The sequence below is a fragment of the Labrus bergylta genome, chromosome 24 (assembly GCF_963930695.1).
Source record: "Labrus bergylta chromosome 24, fLabBer1.1, whole genome shotgun sequence".
In the NCBI taxonomy this organism is placed as follows: Eukaryota; Metazoa; Chordata; class Actinopteri; order Labriformes; family Labridae; genus Labrus; species Labrus bergylta.
In genome coordinates, this window is record NC_089218.1 from 8,673,041 (window position 1) to 8,699,874 (window position 26,834).

The following is a 26,834-nucleotide window of genomic DNA, read 5'->3' on the forward strand; positions in this document are numbered from 1 at the left end:
AGCCGTGAGAACCTCACACAGTTCCGATTATGTTTCCCTACAGCCTGCCTCCGTCACTCATGCCTCTGACTCCGGTTTTGGCGTTCTGGTACTCGCAACTTGGAAACACGCGGAGCGAACAAAAACACACTGCTACCGCTTGGAGAGCTGCCTTTGTTGACTCTGCACATGGCCACAAAGACACACACACATGCACACACCTGTTATCAATCTGTTTGCTCTCATGTGATAGTTTAGCTCTGGTGTGTTTGGAGTTTAGATTGTGGTTGGAATGACTGATTCAGGATTTTTAGACTTGGACTCTGAAATGACATGGCATCATATCATTTCAAATGAACAAAGTGCATATTATTTCTCATGGAACATTTCCTATCTTAATAAAACTTCCCAGTACCTCAGGTTAGAGTGTGTCCAATACAGAGGTTTAGTCATTTCAACAATGAACCCACAAATGATATCAACCCTCGGCCTCTTGCTACATGTCGTCTTCACTTTCTTTTAAGGCCAAAAGTATGCCAAATAAATTGTCTTTACTTGCAGGTGTAGCTTCCTACATACAGCCCTGCACAATACCTGTTGTCTCTTAAACAGTCCCTTGGACCAGCAGGGCGAGAGAAACAAGAATAACTAAACCGTTCTTCTAATTCAACACGTCATCATGTGTGATGCAAACTTTCCCTGCCTTTAAAAAGTTTGTATGCATGGCTAGTTTGTCCCCTGGTGCACACATCCTCCTGTCACTTTTTGTTTTTCATATATCGATCACAGCTTCTGCTTGGAAGTGACAAACTATCACTAAAACCTGTGACTTTCACCATGTTACATTTCAAACATCCTCCTCCTCTATTGATGCTCTTTGGCGTCATGTCACTTCAACTTAACACCTTCGGCTAAAGTTGTGTTGAAATGCAAATAACTAAGAGGAAGAATAAAGTGATAAATCATTTTGGGATGAGCAGCATTAAACTGAATCTTAAACTCTTTGAGTTTCATGTGACGTTGTTTCCTTTAATCTCCTGACACTTTTCATCCATGTGTGTTACTTTACCTGAAGTCTCTCCCCTGACTCTGGAGCCCCTCTAAATCAACTCCTCCAAGGTGTTTCCACTGGAGCCTAACGAGCTGCACAGCTGACAGTGAAGCTGATGATGAAGAGACGAAGAAAGAAAAGAAACTCACCAAACCTTTGGCGTTAAAAAATCATGACTCCAAACTGCTGGAAAAAAAAAAAAACACCCACATGTCTTTAATGTAACTGATTTGTATTGCTTTAATGTTTTTTTTTTCTCCTTAGGAACAGGTAAGCCATGACAATATAATGTAAATGAGAAGCGCAAACAAAATCGGAGACCCTTTTTTTTTTGTTTTTGTTTTGTACATCCATGTCGAAGCACATTCATACAACCAGTCCCCTCATGGCGTCTCTTCCACAGCGGTGACGCTTGACTCAAAACAAACAGGCACAGAGCAAATCCAGGATTTCATTCAGAGATGTTTTCAAAAAACGTCTTCAGACTTTATCGTCTTCTCTCGTGTGCTCGACCTGTCTTGCTCTGAATCCACGGCCGCCGTGCACGCCTCCGTTCGTTAACGCTGCCCGTTGTGATAATGCGACAATGAAGTCTTGTTAAGAAATAAAAACAAATAAATAAGAATAAATAAATCGCGGCCTTTCGAAACAGGGTCAGAGAAGACACCTTTGGCAGACACACACACAAAAATAAAATTGCTGCAGCAGTGGAGCTTTAAGCGTCACGATGAGACGCGTCCAACTTCGTTAACCTTTTTTTTTAGTTTTTTTTTTTAACGTTAATATAAGTGCTTTGTTCACACACTTCCAATTGTGAGGGCACAGCAGGCCTGTTTCCGGACATAAATAAAAGACAAAACAAGTCACCTGCAGATGAATGTCAATCTAAAGGCCCCTTGTTACTTTTTACCACAAAAAAAAAAAAAAAAACACGGTAGATTTCCGTGAGTCTCGGCTGGTTCCACTTCCGTAAATTTGGCTGCAAAAGCTGCGTGTGCGTCACACACACACACAAAATGGAACATAAAAAAGCGACATGCAGCCAGTCAGCATAGATGTTAAGTGTTTGAATCTTTGGCAAAATGATAAAAGGAACTGTCATGGGTGCATACAGCTGTTTTCATATTGCATTTGAGGGTGTTTTTATTGTTTTTTCTTCCCTTTTTTTTGCTAAAATCGTCTTCTTGACCTTTTAAATGTCTACCAGCTACGGCGCACTTTTGTCCTCGTCTACGAGCGCCACTCTGCGCTGGAGGGAAAATGCGTCAGTCCATGCAAGTCTTCTATCTCATTCATGCCCTACCTCGTTCGAAGAGAACGCAAAGAGGAAAATCAACAAAAAAAATGACGAGCTGAGAAACAAAACAAACATATACATGTACAAAGTAATGTACACCATATATTCAAACACATTTCAAAATCGTCAGACTTTGAAATCATTAGCCAAAATAAGTCTATATTTTTTTCTCGACCCATTTTAGGTAATCTTCTTTATCTAGACTGTACAATATATGTATATATGAGTAATCATGAGGGACCAAAGCAACAAAAATAAATACTTTTTCGCTATGTCACCTTTCAAAGTAGTATATCTATGTACATTTATATCAAGATCAATTTGTCCTTAGCTTATTGTGATGCTCGAGCGTGTTCAGAAGCAGGCGTTTGCGCACAGTGTGGAAACATTACGTTTTCTTTTTTGCCCTAACAGAATCTAAATGGAACTGTCGACTACACCGTGAGATGAAGAAGGAACAGAAAGTGGGGACTGTCTTTGATACAGTGAAAGGTAACCCTGGCTCCAATGGACCAAAACCAAAAAAAGAGAAAAAAGAAAGAAAGCATCTCACCGTCAAGGGACTACTTCAACAATGGGTTCGTCTACTTCGTCTTCTTCGTTTCTCAATGTACAAAAAAATGTTTCGATTTCATGCAGTCTGTCGACAAGTCGTGCAACTTCACTGTACTTGTCTAAAGGTTGTTTTTTTTTAAAGAGTTGTTTCTTTTTTTTTTTTTTTAGCACAAAGCGTAGAATGTTTTCAGTGAATGTGGCGATGGACGGTGGGAGAGAGAGAGAGGGAGAGAGGGGGGGGTGCAAGATTTGGGGACAACAACATGCATAAAGAAGACAGTGCATAGGTCCAGAGTGGGGTCGCCCCCTGGTGGTTTCCAGTGTGTTTCAACAGACTGCAAGCAGTTGGTGATGGGAGTCGAAAGAAGGGGCGGGGGGGGGGGAGGAGAGAGGGGCGAAGGTCCAAGCCTGAGTGAGTGGCGCCATCTTGTGGACAAAGTCTTTGATTGCAGTCGAAACGTCCTCCATTATTTGAGAGATTTCAAGGCTTGGACCGATGCAAAGTGCGCTGACCTTTTTTTGTAGCGTGGCATGTTTCTTTTTTTTTTGAAAGTTTCAAAGTCTGGTCTGCTGTGCGCAGTTTTTTAAATCAGTCTTTGTTTCATTGCAGAGCCCTTTCCAAACACACAACAGACCCGGAGATGACCACTCGAAAGGTTTCACAATGATTTTTTTTCTTTTTTTTTTCTCTGTGTGGAAGGTAGAAGAACCGAGCTTAAAGATCAAGCTAACATGCATAAGGTCTTCAGATTCTGTTTTGCTAAAAGCCGTCAAGGCCAACTTTTTTTTCCTGAAGATGAGTTCAAGAACGTCTTTTTTTTTTTTTAAATCTTTGTTTTGTCGACACTTCTTCTTCTTTCAAAAGAGGAAATCAAAATGGCTTCATAGCTACATCATTCTTGCACTTGTGTTGCAACTACCTTTGGTAAATCAATCGACAAAAACGACAACAGAAAACCCTGAAACGTAGTCCTAACGTGTTCCCGCCTGCACTTAGCTTCCCCTCCATAAGTCTTTAGCTAGCTTTTTTTTTCCTCTGGTACAGGTCACCCTGTGAGTTCAGTTTCTCCCTTCACTCGCCTCCATGTTTGTCACGTCCGCAGCTCCACGCAGCACATCCTCTAGCGCTTTGTTTCCGTGTCAAATCTTTCCCAAAAAAGTCGAGACAAACCAGCAAGGCAGAGAGACAAAAAAGGGAGAGAGAGAGAGAAAAGAAGGGAAAAACAGGAAACAGAAAAAAGAAGGACATCATCGTGTCCTGGCGGAGAGGACACCAACGAACGACGATGGAAGATTTCAACAATGGCCACCGCCATCTGCGCGTTCAGTGGGAGGGGGTTTCACCGCTTCATCATTTTGGAGACGAAGCTGACGATGGCGGAGGCGGGCTGATCGGGGTCCAGCTCTGCAAACAGGTGGCTCACATTGTCTGTTGTGCTTCCTTGTTTCCTCGCCACAAATCCAAAAAGCCTGGTGGGATGAGGAGGAAGAACAAAAACCCTGTAGTCAGCACTTTTTATTCATCAGTGTCAAAGTTCAATGAGATACATTTATCCCCCTTGTTTCTGATAAATTACAACCATAAAGTCTCTTAACTCACCTCACGGAGCCTCCTCCTTCTTTCCCCCATCTAAGGAGAGAACACCAGATAAGTCAAGATGAATCAAAACAATCAAAAACGAAGCTTTCTCTGTAGTCAGTTTGCTGTTCAGACAAGAAGAAGAGTCTCACTTTCTGTCCTGGGGGTCGGTGTCACAGTAGGTCACTGTGTTGAGGGGGTAGTGTCGCCTGAAGAAAAGCCTGAAACAGAAACATAGAGAGTGAAGTAACTGATCATCAGGACACTGTATCTACAGCCTTTACTTTTAGTATGTGGTGCCAAAGTGTCTTCTCTAAGATGACCACTAGGGGTCGCCAAAGTAGGCTCTCAAATAAAGAATCTCAATTTGAAAACCACTGAGAGTCAGAATGGTGACGTTTGAACACACATAGGTGTATGAAGTCTTCATCCAAAGCATGTCAACTCTATGGACGAGGATTAATGCCAGACACGAGTAATCAATAAAGAGAGGAGGAAGACTTTTTTTGTTCATTATGCACTCAAATTGAAACACAATTTGGAAAATGAAGTCAAGGTTTCTCAAATTCTATTTCAGTTTTATTCTCGACATTTTGACTTTTTTTTCAAAATGTATAATGAAAAAACAAAACGTCCTCCTCTCTCATTATTGATTGCTCATGTCTGGCCCTAGTCCTCCTCTGTTTAATACGAGATATTAGACATTAGATATATATGTTTGGATTGATGAGATAAAGATCAAATCCTAATCATTTCATTAATTTGACTGAATGCCAGTTACAAATGAACAACAGCAGAATCTGAAAAATGAACACTAACTCAAAAGAGAGTGTAAACCTCGGTTAAATAAAGGAGAACAAAGTGTTTGTTTGTTTGTCTGCCTGTGTGAACTCACTTCCTCTGGCTGTCGGTGAGCGTGATGCCCTGCGAGGACACTTTGAAGTGGACGGTGGTGGCGGCAGGCAGCGGGTTGGTGGACAGAGTCTGAGTGATCGCCTTGGCGACGGCCTGAGGCCCCGTGAGAGACTCCATGTCCACAGAGTTGATGTAAAGGACGTTGCACGCTACGAGGAGACAAAAAAACAACGTCAGGGTTAACGTGATCAGACAGTGGAGGGAGCGGACGTGCACACAGGTCGATGGAAGGTGACGGAAGGTGCGGTGAAAAGAAGACGAGCGGTGATTTGTCATGCAGTGCAGGATCAACTCCACATACAGGAAGCTCTACAACAAGCCGTGAAGAGAAGATGTTTCACGTGCAGAGACTTCATTTACAGTTGATATCAGATGTGATTAAAAATGTCAAAATGACTTGATGAAAGCATTTCTTTATTTCCATGAGTGAGCAGGCATCACAGCATCCACATGCAGTCAATCCAGTATTTACCATGAGCATCCTCAGGGACTTTCTGCACTGTAAAGATAAGGGTGACAAAGTGTGAGCGCTTTGTTTGATAGTCATCTTCATACCAGCAGTTGTGGAAGTGACTCATCAATAATCAGGACTGCTTCGTTTGAATTATCTCGGATTTCTTTTGAATCTTTGTTGTTGTTTTGAGACTCGTAAACCCGGAGTTACATCTGGAAGGAGCATTTGTAAAATGTCAATTGAAAAAAAAAAACGGAAACAAAGACGGTGGTTGAAGTCAAAAAGGTGGCGACGTCGAGGACTGGCTCGCGGCTCTGCTCTCACTGTGAGTGTGTGCAGTCGTACGACCAAAACATCAAACATGTCAGACTATCATAAGACCAGTCTGGAGCCTCGGTCAGGTCCTATGACTCAAAACATCCTGAAATTGTACACTGTACCCTCTGAGCGTTTGTCTTTACTGTTTCTGTGCCGTCATTTATCTCTCTCCTCCTCCTCCGCTTTTCTTTGTTGTCATTGCTTCATTGGCTTTTCCAACAACAAAGAGGAGTCTGCTTAAATCACTTGTCGAGTTGCAGTTCAGTTTCATTTATGTTGTTTACCTGCTCCCTGTTTCAGAAAGTCAACCACCGGATCCGTGGGCGTTGCAAGTTCCAGCGCCTCGTCATTCGGGTCTGAGAGGGACACGGTAGAATCAAACAATATGATCGAAAACTACAAACGAGCAGCTTCAGTCGTCGATAATAACATCGCAAGTCAACTGAAACTGACCTTTGGCGGGGATCATCAGCTTACAGGGCAGAGCGAGAGGAGTCATGGAGTGTTGGTACACCAGAGCAGAAAGACAACCTGCAAAAAAAAAAACATAAAAACAAAATGTTAAACTTGATCTTTTAACAACTTAACCACACGAGGAAACCGCTTTTCACTCACCGAAGTAGGGCTCGTTAGGACAGCCCTTCAGCCGCACGCCTTTAGCGCTTGTCTCGATGAGGAAGTGCCTCACCAGCTCGTTCGTCATGTCTCCAGCTAGAAAAGAGTTTAGACAACGTAAGGAAGGGCTCAGAGTTTGAAATGAGACCATGACGCAGCCCGAGTTAGAGTCTTTACCTTTCTTGTTCTGTTGGATGGTCGGCGGCGGGCAGGCCACCTTCATGGCGAGGCCGTAGGCTCCGCGGAAGGAGTGGCTGTCCCTGATGATGAACGCGCCGGGCTCCCTGTCCTTCAGCAGGTTGATGGCTGAAAACAAAGAGACCATAAGCAGAGGAGGAGGAAGACGAGTTAGGATTAAATAAAACAGGATTACGCGTGCTGTAAAGATGGCTGATGTTTTTATTTTACTCCTTCATTATTATACTGATAAACGATGCCCCCCCCTCACCTTGCTCTCTGGTGATGTCCGGCTTGTACCAGTACTTGGACGTGTCCTGGACGAACTTCACATTCATCTTGATGTCTGGATATCCATCTGTTTGGACAAAAAAAAAGACAAGAAAAACTGTAGAGGAGAAAAAAACATCTGGAAGCTTCCATTTCCTCTGATCTTTCAGCGTCTCACCGTAAATGGACTTTGAGACGTCGGGCAGCGTGTGTGTGCCAGTCAGGTTAGGGGTGCTCCCTCCGCTCGCAGGTGTGGGCGTCAGATTTCTGTTGTCCGTCCTCTCCGCGTCCCCGCTGGACATGTGTCTCTTCTCCGGGAGCTGCGGGGAGACGGGGAAGGCGGGCGTGGCCGGCGGTTGCGCGCTCCCCAGGCGGGAAGCAGCTCCCATCTCGTCAGGCGTGCCGTGGCCGCTCGGGGCCATCCGGCGACCCATCAGAGGGCTCGGAGGCACACCGGCGGCTGCTACGGCTGCCACTTTCCGGCCAATCAGAGGGCTGGATGGGACGCCGCCTGCAGAAGGAGAAGGGTGTCTGGCCAATGAGGGGCTGGCTTGGCCCAGTCGTCTCTGGAGGGCGGGGCTTGGCGGAGTGTTGGTGGCCACAGTGCGATGCAGGGTGTTGGGGCTGCCGGGGACGGTGTGCACGCCCATGATGTTGACCTGGGAGCCTTCAGGGGAGGCGGGTCTGTGAGGGTGGGAGGGGGCGGGGCTGTTGGAGGAACCCATCCTTCTTCTGCGGACAGACGAGGCAAAAACACACACAAAAAATAAATAAATTGTTTATCGTTTGTTTTTCCGGACAACTTCTAAATATTGCGTTTCCATGACGACATACCCATCAACACCATGGACGGGGCTGCTGGAGGAGAGAGGAGCGTTGAACGGCTGCACCCTGGAGTCCCCGAAATTACGATTTTCTGAGGATCACGAAACACAAAGACACACGTTGAGACCCTCAGTGACAAAAAGACTTCTCTATTTCTCCAGAACCAAACGGGGAAGTCTTCAGATATTTTTGAAACAAACATTGCTCGGCAGGCTGGGATGCAAAACTGAAAAGGAAAAGGCTGCAGGAATGCCCACTGAAGGCAGAACAAACGAACAAAAATGTTTAATCAAGGACAGGAGACTGTTTTGTTCTGGTGTTCGGTGTGTGCGCAGAGACGTTGCCATAGAAACGCCCTTACCTTCATCTCCATCATTAGATTCAGAGTCTGACAGCAAGAAAAAAACAAAAGAGAAAAAGCAGCAGAGGAAGAGAATGAAAGGATGAGTGGAAGAGGAGGAAAGACAGAAGGAGAAACTTTGAGTGCAAAGAAGCCAGAACAGGAGGGGTGAGCTTTAGCTGTTTGCATTGAGTGCCCACTAGAGGGCAGCAGACACCAACAATGAAGCCACTTTCTGCAGCAAAAGCCACAGAGCTGCAGTGTTTCGGTGTCAGGTATTTGTAATACGTTTGTTGCAGCGTTTTTATAAAAGCTGTTTGACATCCACACGGCCAGAAAATGTCCAAGAATTCTAATTTTGACAGATTTATCCAAAACGCATCTTCGGAAATGTTGGGTTATCCACGAAGGTAATTCATGCTTGTTAAGATGCTTCAATCAAGTAAAAAGGTTGCCGTCTTCCTGAAGCTTCATGTGGTATATTCAACTTTAGAATGACATTAATTAATGTGTCTGAACTGACCTGATCCATCGTGCTGGTGAGGCTTCAGTCCCAGCGCTGACAGAGGAGTCTTAGCCAAGCCGGGAGGAGAGCGAGCTGAAGAGAACGAGAAAAGGGAAATGTTCACGTTAGAACTAAATCCTAAACAAAAGAAAAAGAAAGAGATGAGAACCGTAAAAAAAAACAAAAAAAAAAAAAACAAGCCATGCAAGGATGTAAAATAACTGATGTGAGACTCAATGCTTCTGAAGCATCGATGTAACGCTGCATGAAAATGCATTCCATGATTCGGGGAGATTAAACAGTCCTCAAGCGGACTACAAGCGTGATGCTGCTTCTCCTCTATGTTTTTAAAGCTTAGTATAAGATGGAAGAGGAAATCAGAGGTCAGAGGTCAGACGATTAAATGTGTCTCTAGCCCCCTGTGCTAATAAACGGCACTAGAGTGATTTCTTCCATCCTTCATAGCTGGAACAGTTTGCCTGTTAAAACATGCTTGATCAGCTAAAAGCATCAGGATAAAACAGGAAGAGTTTCTGATACTTTCAAATTAAAACACACCCGCTTTTTACTCCTGTAAGACCCTGACATATTTGATGTCCTCATATGAGTATCAATCCTCACCTAGGATTACAAAACCCCTTACAAGCTAATATGTCAGGCTCACTAAGATGCTCTTCCACAGCTACAAACGAGCCAATGAGCACTCATCTGAAACACAGGTGTGTAGTCGAGTATGAGAATGTTGGGGGAGGCATGAGGCCGTTTAAACAATGACGGGGTCCAGACTTGAGGTTAAGAGGATGGAGTTGTGTCAATGCCAGGGATGAAAGCTGTCCAAAAAAAAACTGAAGAGAGATTTCCAAAATGAGATGATAAGCGTTTTAACTTCCTCCTGTTTTCATGCTCGAGTTGAATCTCAACACACGGACGCAGACTTTCAAAGACTCTAGTGAGAGATGTTCATCATTTTGGAAATCTTTTGGAATCTTCAACGTGCAAAGTGATCCAATTCTCCTCATGACATGGATTCAGGATGTAGTCCCTCTTAAGGTGGTATGGAGAGATGTGAGGGGGGGGTTATTATGAGTGTTCGGTGCCACAGAGCAGAGTCTTACTGCAACAGCCGTGCGTTCACATCTGACTGCAGGGGGGGAAAAAAAAGGGGGCTGGCTGTCTGGGTGTACAAAGTGTCTTTAAACTCTGAGTGTAGATCTGTTCGATATATGGAGGAGGTTTTGTGCTCTGTGTGTCCTGCAGACCTGACAACATGTGTCTTCAAACATCGGTCATGCTACGAAAGCTTTGCATCGTCTTTCAAATACGAAGTCAGGAGCGTGAGTTTTGTCGTATGCTGAGGATCGGCAGGTTGCAGATAATTCATTTACGTGAAAAAAGAAATAGGAATTGATTTTCAGCTAAAAACCAGAAAACAAGACTTTTCATAAAGAAGCAGAGCAAACTGGTGTGTTTGGAATATAACACTTTATATATATATATAAAGTACATATACACTTCCCCTTCCCTCTTCCTGCTTTGCATTCGTCTTCACTGGGTTTGCTTTCAGTGGAAACACCTGTCACTATAATTTGCACACACCTGCTCTGTGCTGTGTTTGCGGTCAAGTCATGCAACACGTCCCTTCTCCCTGAAACAAATGTGAACATTTGTTTGTGCTGCATCATTTAGTCATTTGGCTTCACATGTGTCACTAAGGCTAAAAGAGAGACTACACTCTTGGTACCTATGTGAGGGGATATTTAGATGAGCCTGGAAACTGCTAACCTGACTCCAACCCTGCAGTGTAACATTTAGAACGATTTTCAGGAGGAGTAATGTGTAGGACTATTTCTCGGCTTGGTGCAATGACTTTCTGGAAGACTCTGGCTGTGTTGGAAACGGCCTACTACATACTACTGCCGAACGTAGTACGCAGAAAGTACTGTAGTGTGACTGCCAGTCGCTGGTTATTTTGCAGTATGCCAGGCTGCAGCTCAACCGGTTTCTGAGCTTTGAATGTGAAAGTGAACAACAGTCCAGCTCACAGAAAACGTCGCTACAGTGTTTCATCCACTTACAGTGGTTTCTTTGTGTGGTTTGGTCTGATTGTGATTATTTCCCCCCGTTGCTGTCATTCATTTCAATCTCTGACCTGGCGCTTTGCGTTGTGGGAAACAGTACGCGAGGGAGACTGGTGCATACTGTAGATGTTTCTGGAATCAGTACAACATCCAGGTAGTTTTGGCATACGGCACTGTGACCAGACCTGTACGCACTACTAGTGTAGTAGGGGGTTTCGAAGTGTCATCGTGCTAAGCGACTAGTTGAAAAGATGTAGAAACATTTTATTCTTCTTATTCTTGGCATACCCTGAATACTCTAGTTTGTAAAACTATTCTTAAAAGTAAACCTCCTCTGAAGACGACTGAGGGATTCACTTAGATATCAAATGAACATCAATCATCCCACTGAAATCATAAATCACTCCTCCCATGTTGTTGCTGATCTTCATGAAAATGTGAAGATCTTGGGTTTCAAACAAAGCAGGAGAGAACATGTTTGTTGTGATTTCTTGCAGCTGACGGCCCGTCCTATGCAAATACGCTGTGGGACAACCGACAAACAGGGTCGCGGCGAGCTTCAGGACTCGCAGTCTTTTCAGACACACGCAGAGATGGATCAGAGGTTCACTTTCGTCCTCCTCCTGCTGAGCCTGTTTTCAGCGTTCGGCAAATACGTGTTCATCGATGAGAAAAAGACCTGGCATGAAGCTCAGGATTTCTGTCGGCAGTATCACACAGAGCTCGCTCCTGTCAGCAGTGATCACGACATGAAGCTTCTGCGCGACCTCTTCCCCTATAACAACTACATAATTGCCTTCTGGTTCGGACTGGAGAGGAACCACACTGACCCAAAGAAGTGGAAGTGGTCCGGAGCCGGGGAGGTGTCCAAATTCTTCTGGGATTATGGTCAGCCCTCGTACACATTCGATGAGGACAATGGCTTTATGCTGCGAGATAAATGGCACGATGCATCTTCATGGTATTACGTCCCATTCTTCTGCTACAAAGTGTTTGTGGTGAGGGAGAGGAAGACGTGGGTGGAGGCTCTGGATTACTGCAGGGAGCATCACAAAGACCTGGCTAGTGTTGCCTCAGAGGCAGAGATGACGCTGATCTGGGGAGAGTTAGACAAAAACGAAACTTCGGACCACGTCTGGATCGGACTGCGCTTCTTCCCAGGAAGGCTGTGGCTGTGGACGGACGGGCAGCCGACGGACTACCAGGCCTGGAACAGAGAGGAGAAGCCCGCCTGTCCCAGAGCGGAGCTGGAGTGTGCGGCGTTGAAGATGAGGGAGGAGATGCAGAGTGGTAACAGCGCAAACGCCACTCTGAGTGCGAATGCTTCAATGTCACTCCTTCCAGAAATCACGGCGGTAAATGTTCCCATGCAAAGTGATGCTGCTGAAAGTGTTGAAGAAAAAGTATGGGAGGCTCATGACTGTGAGGAAAAACTGTACTTTGTTTGCTACTGACGAGTTCAAACTGACACCATTCTTCAGATGGTATTCTTTCATTTGAAAGTGAGATGCTTGTAGTTTGTGTTTAGGGGTTTGACTGAATTTGACTATTCTTTTGGAAGGTTAATTTTTGGCCTTTATTTTTAGAGATAGGACAGTGGATAGAATCCGAAATCAGAGAGAGGGAGAGTGGGGAACGACACGCAGGAAAGGAGCCACAGGTCAGTTCTGAACCCGAGTCGCCCCCCCCCAGAAAAAAACAGAACTTTTTGTTAGTATTAGTCGTGTGCCCTCACAGATTCTACTTCATCATTTTGTTTCCAGAGTGAATATATGTTTGTGTGCTGTGCTTTACCATTGTGATTCTACTCTCCAAATAAACTACTTCACATCCAAAGACAAAAACACCCTGTTGCTTTTCCTCCTAATAAATCCATCCAATCACTGAATTGGTGTCAAAAGGACGTGCCTTTGATGTCAATGTCTTTCACAAGCGTTAGCTAACAGGCTAGATGCATAATAAAGGAGGATTTGTTTATCCTAGTCGGACAGGATAAACAAAGACTACAACAACAACAATGCACCGTGCTCCTCTTGCTGATGAATCTTTCTTCTGAGCATGTTGACATGTTTGAGGGAGCGGCTTCTCTTTCTAGATTTCTCGATTGGAAACGTTTAAACTCTGGCTGCTTTCTCTCTAGTTGCCTTGCTTAGCTGAAGCTACATTTTGAACAACTCAAAAAAAGACAAAACAAACATAAAATTTGAGGTCAGAAATCAGTGTGAAGAGGATTTTAGAGCGCCCCCTGTCTGCAGGCAGACGGAACCTACACATGTTGAAGTAAGGAGTCTGTGGCGACACGGGGAAGCTGGGGGTCTGTGGGGAAATCTCACCACCACCTCTATTGATTGGGCTGTTGGCAAACCGGTCCGCTTCGTCGTCCTCGAACGCTTCTCGGTAACTGTGAATGGGCCCCTGGAGGAGATGAAGAGGGGACAGGTAAGTAGAAGAATCAAACACATGTGGACAGAATCACTCCACATGGACAAAGTAAGACACTGTGTCCACCCTTTTACTTGAGAAAATGAACTGTACACTGAACTATACACATTTTGATTTAAAAGTCCATGATTCTAAAAAAACGTACCTCTCTTGGTCTTCCTCCTGGGTTAAGTGCCAGGTTGTGGGCGAAATCCGGTGAATCCACTGGTGGCGTGCTGCTCTGGTATTGTCCCTCACTGGTGGTCCGACGCCGACCCGTCTCCTGCGTCACTTCTGGGGTCATTCCCCTGGATCTAACACCTGAAAACATCCCAATAAATTCAGTGTATCTTCGTTTTTTTAAACCACACATTTTCTTTTTTTCTTAAGACAATATGCACCTACATCAATGTTCCCAAAGTTTTTGTCAGTAAAGAAACTGAAACATCAACACCAGCCCCCCTTCTCATCTTTTCATTTAATTCGCTGGTGCGTACGTTGCAATCTCCGCTTTTTAAAAGCTTAGCCTCCTCATATTCTAAATGTGCTTTAAGAGAGAGAAAGAAAAGGGAGCAAGAAAAGAGGTTGGTAAAGCAACGTAGTGAAGGGGATACAAAGTGGTGAAACAGAGCAGAACTTGGAAATCATGAAGATTCATGGGGAAAGTAATCATACAAAGACTTCAGAGAAGTGGAAAACATGGTTGTGAAGAAGAAAAGGTTTCTACAAATGCAGCAAAATAATGAAAAAGAAAATAAGAAATTAAAAGGGAAAGTAAGACAAACCAGAGAAGGAATAGGAGCGATGGCGGTCAGATTGCGGTGTCATGCTTTCACTGATGCCCCGGATACGAGCGTTGTACTCTGTTTCCAGGGGGAGGGCGGGACAGGGTGGAGGATGGAGGGCAGAGAGTGGAGGAAAGAAGGTGGAGGAGGAAGGTGAGGGAGGAAGCAATGGTGGGAAATGTGGTCCATACAGCAGGGTGATGGGGTCAACAGGAAAAGGAGAAAAAAAATCAGAACAGAAATGGATCTAATGAAATGAAACGAAAATGAAAAGATTTCCGTCAAATGGTCAAAGCATAAGAGAAATGGTTTAACTATGGATTTGATAGAGGAAGTCACAACTTTCTACCACTAGATGGCGCCTGGGAGCCTCCATATGGTTCCACATGAAGGTAAATCTGAATGCAGTCAATGCATGGAAGCTAAAGGCTTTGAACGCCTGGCTATTCTTACTCCCATCCTGTCTGCACTCTCACCACCTCACTTGATTTCAGCTGCAGAGCTAATTTTATGACTGCAGGTTATTCCTCTGGTATGGCACCTCAGGATGGTCTGTAACAGAACAGGGCCGAAAGCTGCACAGCTCACATGCATCTTGGTACTTTGGACTAAGAATGCTTCAAACTGAAGTTAAAACGTTACAAAATGAACCCTATTAATAGTTCAGTGTCCAGGTGTAGTCCAGGATGCATACATGAAGCAAGTATACACTGCAGTAGTACATGCAGATTACTGCAACTTCAGATCACCCTGCAACAATATACAAAAAGAGACATACGATGTAAAAGGAGATAAAATGGTAACTATAACAGAGACCATTACTTATCCCAAAATGTTGTCGGGTCTCTGCAGTTTGATATTCATGAAAATGATTAAAAAGCAATTGATACCAACGGAACATTTATGCTATGTTTTGCTAAATTCTCTGTAGTAAAGTATAAATAATTATTATAAATAAATTAAAAGATGCAAAAAACTGCCTTGGTCCAATAAAATATGTTATGGAAAATGTTGTCAATCTCATTATTATGGGAAATATTTAAGCTTAAGCTACAATATGTGTATTATTTTCTTGAGATAATTTTAATTATGTCCGATAATAAAGCATTAAATCTGGATAAAATCTGAGAAAAAGTCATTCAGTTTTTCTGTCACTCACGCTTCCCCTCCCACATTCACTCACTGAGTCATCATTCAGTCCCTAAGAAAGTCTTACCGGCAATACGGTGAGCCACCAAACCCTCCAAGTTTAACGTCTCCTCCTCTGCATCTTGTTCTCTGGGCAAGGACGTGGAGGATGTATCCTTGGGCTGCGGGGTGAGTGTGGGGAGGGGAGAGGAAGAGGCACTGTAGCCTTGGTAAGGAGATGAACTCTGCAGGTCTGGAGAGTGGGAAACCCCACCACCTGGGAAAGAGTTCACAGGTTTTCCTTGCACCTGCTGGTTAAAATTAGACAAGGGGTCCATTGGGTAGTTGTGGGCTGCTTGGCGTGTGTGGATGTACGGCTCGGGAGTGTGCGTCGGGGTGGTGTTCTGGTGTTGGTAGCCTGCGTTGGACCTCTGGGGAGAATACACTGGGGACTCCATGACAGGGCTCTGGTTGGACATTGCTGAGACTCTACCAGTTGACCGCAATGGCTGATTGAAGGAGTTATTAACAGACCCCGAGTTGTTGTAGCCGTGGATGGCAGAGTCCGCTTGGTACGAGGGTCTTGCAACGGTTTGGGAGAAGGGCACCTGGGATGAACTGAGGCTGTTCTCCCCAGGAGGTGCACTGTTTGACTTTGACATGTGGGAGTTGATTGGGTCCAGGTCGAGCATTAGCATGTTGAGTGCCTCGATGGACTGCTCAATGTCCCGCTGTGAGGCTGGGAAGTGAGGCAAGCTGTGGGTTGACTGAAGAGGAGGGCCAAACGGATCATCTGGGAGGCTATACTGGTGCCAGTTAGTCAGGCCTCTTTGAACAGCCTCCCTGCTACTGGTACTCCGCTCTGGGGCCCTTGGCATCAGTTTAGCGTTGGTTTCAGGACTGCTCGCTGGTGGATTCCCAAAGGACTGAGAACGGTACATCCCTTCTCCGTTCTGGTAGTTGCTGTATCCCCCCTGTGGCGATGCAGAGTCCGCAGATCTGTCTTGCATCGCCGTTGGCGTTCGTACTCCATGCACAGGCATCTCGCTCAACTTTTCTCCAAGAACACCTCTCTCTAGGTAAGGCCCGTCGTTCTGCCTGCTACTTGGTGTCTGTGATTGGTAGTATAGATCCCCTGGTGTCGCCTGACCTTCAAGGGATGAAAGTGTGCCCAAGCTGTCCACACTGTTGCCCTCTTGGCTATTAGGTAGTTCGTCGTCAAGAATATCTGTCTCCCGTTCGTCTGTTACAGGGGCGCCAACTAGTCTTGTGTGGCCCCCATTGACATGCACTTGTGCTGGAACCAGGTGCCGGACACCTCCTCCTGGACTTGTAGACGTGGACAGGTAGGCTTGTCGTTGATGGGTCGGTGCTTCAAGGCCGCTCAGAAGCTGGTCGAGCTCTCTTTTCTCCTGCGGGCTGAGTGATGGGTGGGTGGCAGTCTGGTTGTTATGGTTCGCGGCACTCTGCAAGGACTGGCTGTGCTCGTCTGTACGATCAGTCTTGACGGATGCTGTCGAGTTTCCTGAGTCGCTGCTCACGGAAAGTGTGTGGTCGACTGCAGGGAGGGAGGGGTGACCTGTCACAGGAAGAGTGTGCTCAGTAGTTTGGAGGGGGTGGTTGGGGTGCTGTAACGGGTGCTCTGCATTTGTCAAGGCGTTTTCATGGACTGGGAGGCCATTGATGGTGACAACTCCCTCCAGGGAGTCTTTCTTGCGGACCCGTGCATATAGGCTTCCATCAAGTGGGCCTTGGGTGTGAATAACATCTAAAAGGGATGCAAAGACTAAAATTATGAAGGTAGTGCCATGCTCATGAAACAGTTTTTGAGACAGAAACAGTGTATAAAGTTTTCTACAATGGATTCTGTATAGTATTTATTTTTAAAAAATGTGAACACCCAGTCAGAATGTTAAAAATGTGACGCAAGTTCGCGTTTCATTTTTTGATGGATAAGCTGAGTACCTAAGCCACTTAAGGTGATTTAAATTATCTCACCCTTGTGCACAAAGGGGTTTAATGAGATCTTATTAACATCATTCATCAAGTCACTTTTACATGGAACAGTATCCCTCACACCACAAGCCCAGTGACCCCCCTCTGCACCCATCTTATTTTGACCCTGAGGTTCAGCCAGCAGCCCTTCCACCAGCAACACAGCCCTTCCAGAGCTATTAATAGCCAATTTGCAGGACTAAAGCCCCTGTCACGTTGCGTCAGAGCAGGCCCACATGGTCTGACGTGAACCAGGGAGGGTCCTGGCCAACTGGTCTGTGTGAGCCAAGGCAAGAGCAGTGATGCCAGTTTGCCAATCCCAGAGCTGGACTGGGAGAGGACAAACTGTCTCCTCAAGTTGTTATCTGGCTGCTGACTCATGCTGGCAAAGTCAGACTTTTTGATTACATGTTGCAGATTGAGTATTTTTTTTTCTTAGTGCTTAGACTGGAAGGAGTAACATATATATAAAACAGCATAAATGGTCTGCTCTTAGTAATAACTGTTTTTTGGTGATTTTGGTTTGTTGCTTTTTTTGTTGTAAAAATAAAAACAACATACAGGTACATGCGTCTATGAAGTCCAACAATCACACATCCAACAGTTCATTCTGTGGTAGCACTCATGCTTACAAGAAGAAAATAATACACCAATACTGTCCTCCAGTGTCCTGTATACATTTGCAAAGTGATACACGACGTATACATGACCATGGCGGGCTCCAAATTGAGCGTCCCTTGGGGACAGATGGTAAATCGCTCGGACGGCAGCTATTTCCAAACCCATGTCAACAGCATCTCACAAGCACAGTAGCAACAAGAATGGGAGGGCAGGCCAGGAAGTTGTAAACACAGTTTGTTTCTGTGGTTGTTTTTAATCACTACACAAAGTTTACATGAAAGTCAGTGGCAAGGTTTGGCATAGCATTTGGTTTGGTGTTGGGTTTAATTTATTTTGGAATAAGACCTTTGATTAAAACATGGTTGTATAGAATTTTGAGGAGAAAATGCGTTTATTTGGAGGACAAAGAAGAAAAAAGCGTTCTTTGCTGAGTGCAATCATGCTTTGTAAACTGTCAACATACATTCGAAATTCTGTAAAATGTATGTAAGTATATTATTGAAAGTTAATGATTTTATTTGCTTCAAATCACTATTAAATATATTTTCATAGTATTAAACTTAGTAGATAAATAAACCTTACCTGAACTCTAGATAAAAATGCCTGACTTCCTACTCCATCTTTCCCAAAAAACTCAAAAATAGATTCAATATTTTCTCTTCTTGAGCCAGTTCCATTGAAATTGCAAAGAAAAATGTTGTCCACAGTTGAGTCTTTACATCAAGTGCGTTCAGTAGCCTCTGAGTGACTGAACTTTCTGTCTCTGGACTCCTCTCTCACTCTCTTATTCATGTGCTCTCATCACCCAACATGTGCTCTGTTGGAGCGAGTCGAGGCGGGGCTGTAGCACCGAAGCTGCCGAAAGGGTGAGCTGGCATCCTGTGATGATCTCTGAAATTCTGTTCCCGGCAGCGGGGGAGGGACTCCACCACTACCACCACTACCACATCGCAGCTGCCTGGGAAGCGATGTTGTTCTAAACAAACTACAACTCCCACAACTTCTGACTGCCCGGGACAAGGGCACCCATGTCTGGTGATGTCATCAGACGGAATCCCCCAACCAAGGATCACCACCCTTACCTGTAACTTCTGATCTACTGGTCTTAAAGTACTGATTTATTGATGAAAAATATCCCTGAATTTTGTAACTTAAACCTTGGAAGTACGTAATTTACAGCTTTTAAAGAGCTTTCATTTCACAATTCTTCCCACTGAACTCTGTTTGTCTTTGACTCTCTCACAAACTCCCTGACCTTCAACAGAATAGGGAATGCCCTCATTCTAGCTCATAAAAGAGGATCTTTAAGTACCATGTGGCAAAACAACTCAAGTTCTCCATGGTGACACTTTTTCCAGCTGTTGGTTAACCCCGTTCCTGAGGTTAAATCTGGGGAGCAGGCGCTGATTTTTGACTTGTCATGGCTCAGAAACTCAATGAAAAACCAGAAAAAAACTTTAGGGTAGGAGGTTTGTGCAGCTTTGTTTCAGCGATTGTATCACCAAGAAATATTCTGATCTACTTTCGCTTTATGTGTCTCAATTCTGTTCTTGTTTTTGGTGCTGTTGCGAAAAATATCCATCGAACCACCAACCAATCAGACCAAGAAATACCATCTTTAGCTGATCTTGTTGTGTTGTGAGCTTGATAATTTGTTCATTTATCTTATAAAAGCTTATTCCTTAGAAACAAACTCCAATTCCACAAACTTTAACATATATATGACTATGTAGTATCCATAAGTTGCAAACAAAATATCCAAAATTATTCTCATTCTTTGCTCTTCCAATAGCAAATTCCCAACTTGTGAAGTGGCTGCTATTTGTTGAGGCTCTGGTAATTGTATGCCAACAGGATAACGTGTAGACAGAAACGTCACAGCAGGGACTGACTCACAGCTCAAGTATGAATTTCTGAAATGACTCTCACCTCCTTAAACACCTAGCTATTTTCTCTCACTTCACTATCGGGTGGGGACAGATCCGCGAATTTGGTGCAATCCACTAAAGACTTAGTAAAGAGAAGAAGCAATGCAAGAAGCTCGTGCCAAACAATGTAGGGCGCGAGGAGAACTCACTAAACGAGCGCTGCAAGGTCACAACCTTTACATTTGCCCCACACGTATGGCATGTGCACAAGCCTGGAGACTCATGTTCTTCTGTGCATCACTACAGCTACATGTACACATATTTTGTATATGACGTCTGGGGTTGAATGAGTTTTTCTTTAAAATCAGTGACTACAGGATGAGCCGCATGTCTGCACAAATCTGACGCGCAAAGCTCTGTAGAATATACTGTAAAAAGCTCATACTTACTCTATTGCTTGTGCGCCTACATTACATTCATTACTGCACACCATATCGCTCAATTCTGATCCCCTCCAGAGAGTTTTCAATCTGTCCAAGGAGCCAGTGTCTCCTTTCTGAGATAAGTATAAATCTTGAGATAGGGAAGATACAATTTGACATTTCTCCCAGACAATCTCACTACAAAGTCCACAAATCGTTGCCTGTATCACATTGTTTTGCTAAGATAGGGAATATTTTAATTGAACATGGCAAAGACATTGACATTTGGATAAACATTTTGACATTTTCTAAATTTGAAGTTTTCTAAAATCTTGTTGTCTTTTATCCAAATGTCTGATTGGGTCCCGTCGACCATCCATTCGTTTATTGATCAGTCCGTCTCCACAGCACTGTGTGTGTGTGTGTGTGTGTGTGTGTGTGTGTGTGTGTGTGTGTGTGTGTGTGTGTGTGTGTGTAGCTTGAGAAATGGTTAATTTGACCATCTGTATTTCATGACGTCTGGGGAAAAAAAGAGCCTGCTGAGGAAGATTATGTAATACGATCAAAAGTTCCATGATGGAAATTGAGCTGACCTAAATATATGTATCATAATTATCATTGATGGAGTTGTGACAACGACAAAATGGATGTCCTGGAAATGATTAAAGTGAATTTGGTTGTCTGAATTAAAAAGTTGACGTTCAGATGCCAACTGACAAGTCCTTGATGTCAGACCTCCCTTAAAAACATACAATCATCCTCAAAGGTCTTATAAATGGAGCATTATTATCAGGAAATTCTGGTATAATGGTATAATTGTGTAATTGCTGCCAGGAAGAAAGAAATTGGTTCAACAAGTTTCTGCTTTAAGAAAAAATCAGAAGCCAATTAAAACGTTTTTTATAACCCCTAAAATATGCAACAGTTACCACAGTTACTGGGCAGCAATACTGTAATACATTTCCTTCATTCGATTTTGGATCGAATAGTAAATGCTGTACATATATCAAGGAATGATCCAGGAATGACGACATACTAAATAGTTTTAATGAACCTGCATCATCTGCCATACAGTAACACCAATGTCAGAGATCTAGTGAGCTTCATTCTGAATTTCACAAACAAACAGCCCTCCATTTAAATAGAACAAATGGCTCCAGTAGACTTCAAATAAGATCGATTGAGTCACTACGGCTTGGCTAACAGAAATAGTTTACAACTTGTTATCTAAAAAATAAAATAAATGCAATATGCCATTGCAAAGCCAAGTTTATCTTTACTCATTTAAATGTTCAGTTAAGTAGAATTCTATGGGGCAATTTGCACATGAATACTAAAAGCATGTTGCTCCAGAGGGCTCTCTTAAACTTAAAATTGGATCCAAATTGGTGATTAAATTAAGCCTCTAAACATTCTCTTTCTTCAACTAATGTCACTCTCTCCCCCAACCTCTTATCCACACCTGTCAATTCTCTTTATTCTCTTTATGTGACAGGTGCTCTCCTCTCTTGTGAAAGTGCCAGAAGCATTGCTCATACAGTTGTACACACACAAAACCACACAGAGTCACACACCCACAGCACCTGCCTCTTGGCAGTAGTCTCTTAAGTGTTCACTTGAGTGCTCATTGCCATATTGCAGGCTTGGAGGCCATTAAAAAGCCATTTAAACACCTGTGGCCAATGGTTTGTTAAAAATAGACAATGTGTTACCACCATTGTTATTGTTGTATAAAATGCACCAGCTGGGATGTGGATTATATGCATAGTTAGTACATTTGATATTAACAAAGACACTGATTGAGGGGGCACATTTGTCGACAAGCCTATAAAGAAGTGTGAACATGGTGGACACAGCAGCTGAATATGCATACATACTTCCTCAATTACTCCCTGGGTTCATGGTGTAAAAAAATGTTGTAGCTAAGAGCCAAATATAGGAAGTCAGAAGTGGGAATAACATTGATGAACAGGTTTCACCAACTACGTTACCCTTCATAATTTAAGTGATTTATTATTTCTTAAGTGAACAAAAAACTCCCTGAGGAACTAAACTGCTCAAAATAACTCATGTACATTTCCCCAGGATCCCTTAAGGAGTGCCTCAGGGCATTGTTGTAGGATCCGTTTACATTATCTAATATCTTAATAGCGTTTTAACCATAAACCATTCCATACATCATTTTACACAGATGATACTGTCATATACATTATAGTAACTGTGCTACTACAAATAGATTTTTTAGAGCTGGAACCTATCGATCTTGAACTGGTATTAATTGAGGAATAAAAGTATCGCACATCATTACCACAACTAACTATTTTAAAAGTCTTTTGCTGGATTTTTCCTTTGGAATTACTGATAGGCTGCCTCAAAGCGTTTCAGTGGTGAGGAAAACTTAACGATGGGCTTGACTCTCTTATAGAAGACATGATGACCAAACCCTTTCTAACAAAATGCAGACACATGTAAATATAGAAACACACCTAGTGTTTATCCGCACGCTCCCATGGTGGGCCGCTTGCTCACTTCAGACAGAGGATCGCAAAGAGTGTTTTATTGGATATGGTATATGCTTTTATGTGATTATAAATACATATGCACACAGATTACTACAGTAAGACCTATTTAGCGACCTACATAGAAGGTAAACTTGTGCCAGAAAGGTCACAGAGGTTGAGCGAAGGTCAATGGGTTTGGGGAAACTGTTGTGCATGTGTGAGAATAGTTAAACTTGGAGGTTTGGAAAAATGATGCACCCTGATTTAAAGTGGGCCAAGAGGACAAAGATGTAAAGAACCATATTACTCCAACACTCATCCAAAGCAATGAGAAAGCTCAACTAGGGGACCAGCGTGAAAGGGGATCACAGCAGAAATAAAGAGTTTGAAAAAAAATAACATCTCTAGTTTTGAACATGAACTGAACAATTACTTTGCAAGTGCAGAGAAAGAAATACAGTATGAATGTTCCTTGTTATGCTTCTTTTGTAGCAGTAGAATAAGGATATTGCATAACAGATTATCTAATCAAGTAACTTGTCTTTAAATGATCTTTAAATGAGGTTTATTAATGTCTGGTATGTTAAAGAGCTTGAGAAGTTTACAGCCTGACGAAAGTAACTCTGTCTTTGATCTCAAGACCTCAACTGCTTCGCTCTTCATCACATGCCACAACATTTTCGAGTCAGTTGGTGACTCTTCCATGTGCAATTATACACAGTGACAAGCAGTGGCAAGCCCATGGCTGTCAGCAAGCCGTCGGGTATCTCGCAGCAGGATATGACATTCACCTTCACAGCTTTCATATCTTCGTGACGACTGGCAGTCTGCATGCCAGCAGTGGGTGACTGGTTTGACTGACAACTGAATGACTTGTCTTAAAGATCTGTGAGTATGTGGGAGACATGGGGAGACACTGCGAAAATGTCCTTGTAAAGCTATTTGTTCTAGTATTGGCAGCCACTTTTTTGTCACTGCTCTGTTTTGAGCTGTAGACAACACAGATATTTACATTAATTAATTATAATCGCTATGTTAAGGTCAAAATGGCCTATTGAGTTAGGGCCATTTTTTGCGGCAGATCATGAAAGATGATGTGACAGTCCATCAGGGAGAAAGGCGTCATGGTTTGTGTATCAGTGACTGGCACAAGGAAAACTGTCGCGGTTTTATATTTGCCATGTCTGCCTCTCAGTCCATCTATTACCTAGTGTCCAGCTGTCACAGTTTGAGGTAACGTGACGTGACCGTATCAGCGTCTGGCTCCACGATTCATTTCAGGGTGATGTCATCTATCCGCCTGTTTGTCATCTGAGTGACTGTCATAAAAAGCTATCCGACTGTCTGTCTGACATCCAGCTACACTCCACGTCTGATTCATGCCAACTCTTTCTGAGAGATGAAATGTAAGTTCAAGCGTAGATATAGAGTCGAGACTGGGTCGAGTTTTGGAGATATTTCTGGTTAATTTAAACCGATGTTTAAAGGCATAATGAGGTTAGATGTTGTTGAAACTCATTCAATCATTCATCTTTAGATAGAGCTACATTTTAGCATTTAAGAAATTGAAAGGTACCTAAAGTAGCGCTAAAGCCAAAGGTTGTTAAGAGTGGAACAGTGTTTTGTCCGAGACACTTAAGAATGAAGGTGGCACGATATACAATATGTCTACAACCAGTTTCACACTATTTCACGGCTGGACAGTGGGACGGTGGTAACATGTAATATTACAGCAAAGTCTAGGAGGAAGAAGACTGCAAGCTTGCAAATCTGCATATAAATAGTGCCAGACATCTAAAAAAAAAGTCTGCTTTACAAGTTTTCTTTTCCAGAGATGGGGGAAGATTTAGACTTTTTAGTATGAACTTAAACATTCTCCTTGCTGCCATTGGTACAACTCAAGCCAAATTCAGAATATGTTTAAGAGCACCCTTTCCACTGGATTCACATTAGACGTGAGGCATGCTTTTAGCTATGCATGTCAATCTATAAAACCTCAAATTAAATCTGCCCAAAGTTCCTCTACTAACAAACTCAAATATCATGCACTTAAGTGGCATTTTAATCTCTACAATCTATATTTAAAAATCACATTTTCTGTCCGAGAAGCTGGATATTGGAACTTAATAAGTGTGCTTAAAGTAGCCCTGAAATATTACTTTAGTATCAATTCTACACTTTTACACTTGGTATATACCATAACATTGTTTCAGAAATACAAAAAGAAGATTGACAGGATCCCGTCAGTGCCTGCGAGTCTGCCTCTGTACATCTGACTGTCTCCTAAATGGTCTGTGGGTTTTCTGTACATCTGTCCTTCCATGTGTCTTCCACTCGTGGGGATTAGTAGCTGTCATAAAACCACATCTGGCTTGTTGTCTACCTAGATCCTGTCTGTCATCTCTGTCCTACAATTCTTTAATCTACGTCTAGAGAAATGACAAATGAAGCTGAATGAACTAAAAGCAATAAAATGCAAATGGAGTAAGACAAAGAAGAGAGCCACATGGAGACATCTAAACAGACAGTAGGCGAAAGGAGGCATTAAGAGATGAGGAGCGGCTCAGCTGGGTTTCCAGGGCTGGGATTTGAACCTGCTGCTGCCGCTCACCATGCTGTCAGCGAGAGGTCTAACTAGAAGCATTATAGGCTCATGCAAGACACACACAGGGTGCTTTTAAAATACCTGAGTGATCTCCATTTCTGCAGACCAAAGACATGCTTCACAATAATGGACTTTTTGTCCGCCATATTTAGTTTGGAAAGTTTTGAACATGTTTTTACAGCAACGGGAAGCTGGACACGGAGAAATCTGGAAGCTGAGTTCAAAATTAGTTTCAACATTGTTTAACTTAGTGAAGAAATAATGCCATTAAAAGTGTCCTGAGCATCTATGTGGACTAAATGTGAAGTCATTTCTAACATAAATGTTACCTTTCAGTCGATCTTTGTACCAAAAGAAGCAATTGTTATCAAGTATATCTCCAATTTCCGCCAATAAGATGCACAAATAATCAACAAAACTGCTAAATAAAAACATTCTCTATTCAAATACTGTCTCCAGAGTAGTTTGAAATCTTGCAACGTATCCCCGTGCACCCTCTCTCCAGCTACCAACCATGCTCCCTGATAGTTTTGGTGTACCCAAAATTGCAGCCCGCTCATAAAATGTTCCGCACACAAATTGCTCACTCCATGACTCATTTGGTTTCATATAGGTGCCAAACACACAGGATGCAACCGTGTTGACATGGAAACGCAACAAACAGACAAACAAACTCTTAAGTCTGCACACGGACTTAACAAGAAATGGTATTCTTGTCATGAGATGTGGTTTTCGAGGGCAAAACCTGCATAATGTTGCAAGAAACCAATTGGTCCCTGCATCAATTACATAATAATTCTAATTTTCATGCTTTATTATATAATATTTGTTGCTAATTTGTTTTAAGAAGTTGCTAGTAGCAACCCAAAGGCCACAGGATACTACTTACCAACCAACGCTGTTAAGCCGCTTTACATTTTCTTGATATAATTTCATTCCCGGTCTTCTTTTTTCCTTTCTCCTTTGTTCACTATGAAGTAAAAAACTCTGGCGGTCTCTGCGTCCCTCTGCCTCTCAGTGTCTGTCTCTCTATCTCAGCCTCTCTGTCTGTCTCTGCCCAGATATTCCAGACATGTTTCAGGGCTCGGCCCCAGCCAAATATGGGAGTACAGGGCGGTAAACAAGGAAGGCAGCCTGTGCAGACACTGGGCCCTCTGCCCGACTGTAAACCACAAGCACAGCGACACGCTCCAACACTTCTACAGAGGCGAGATGCTGCGTTATTCTTGTGAAAAATTCAACCAATCTTCAATTTGCCAAATATACACTGTGTCCATGAACTAAGAAAAGTTAGTTCCATATGACCTTTCTTAACCGTTTTATTCTTAAAGCTGTATCGCAATAGTCAAGTTTAAATTCTGTCAGCTTTTAATATAAATTACTTTTTTCAATCAAATCCTAAACCTTCATGAGATCCACTTGATTTGCGATAAATATTGCATGGACCGTTTTGGGGCAGCAGCTCACATCCCAGCATACAGTACGGGAGGCAAAGATGTACCCGGACTTTTTAGTTCCTCAAAAGGTAGA

The 26,834-nt window shown here is 43.2% G+C and overlaps 1 protein-coding gene across 12 annotated transcripts in view; it reads right to left on the minus strand.

The window, feature by feature from the left end:
* Positions 1 to 1,245: 1,245 nt before the first annotated feature.
* Positions 1,246 to 26,834, minus strand: part of tns1a (tensin 1a) — an 84,234-nt gene continuing 58,645 nt past the window's right edge. For 6 of the 12 annotated variants that reach the window (XM_065951768.1, XM_065951765.1, XM_065951766.1 and 3 more), the window contains 18 exons: positions 15,381 to 17,060; positions 14,165 to 14,242; positions 13,546 to 13,700; positions 13,229 to 13,373; positions 8,899 to 8,973; positions 8,397 to 8,423; positions 8,045 to 8,126; positions 7,389 to 7,942; positions 7,212 to 7,298; positions 6,941 to 7,069; positions 6,764 to 6,859; positions 6,602 to 6,679; positions 6,433 to 6,504; positions 5,849 to 5,875; positions 5,357 to 5,525; positions 4,614 to 4,682; positions 4,483 to 4,512; positions 1,246 to 4,352 (listed from right to left, as the gene is read on the minus strand). In XM_065951768.1, coding sequence (XP_065807840.1) covers positions 4,223 to 4,352; positions 4,483 to 4,512; positions 4,614 to 4,682; positions 5,357 to 5,525; positions 5,849 to 5,875; positions 6,433 to 6,504; positions 6,602 to 6,679; positions 6,764 to 6,859; positions 6,941 to 7,069; positions 7,212 to 7,298; positions 7,389 to 7,942; positions 8,045 to 8,126; positions 8,397 to 8,423; positions 8,899 to 8,973; positions 13,229 to 13,373; positions 13,546 to 13,700; positions 14,165 to 14,242; positions 15,381 to 17,060 — 3,683 coding nt within the window. In that variant the 3' untranslated portion in view covers positions 1,246 to 4,222. The remainder of the gene's footprint in view (positions 4,353 to 4,482; positions 4,513 to 4,613; positions 4,683 to 5,356; positions 5,526 to 5,848; positions 5,876 to 6,432; positions 6,505 to 6,601; positions 6,680 to 6,763; positions 6,860 to 6,940; positions 7,070 to 7,211; positions 7,299 to 7,388; positions 7,943 to 8,044; positions 8,127 to 8,396; positions 8,424 to 8,898; positions 8,974 to 13,228; positions 13,374 to 13,545; positions 13,701 to 14,164; positions 14,243 to 15,380; positions 17,061 to 26,834) is intronic. The other 6 variants (XM_065951771.1, XM_065951769.1, XM_065951773.1 and 3 more) reach the window with 6 other exon arrangements.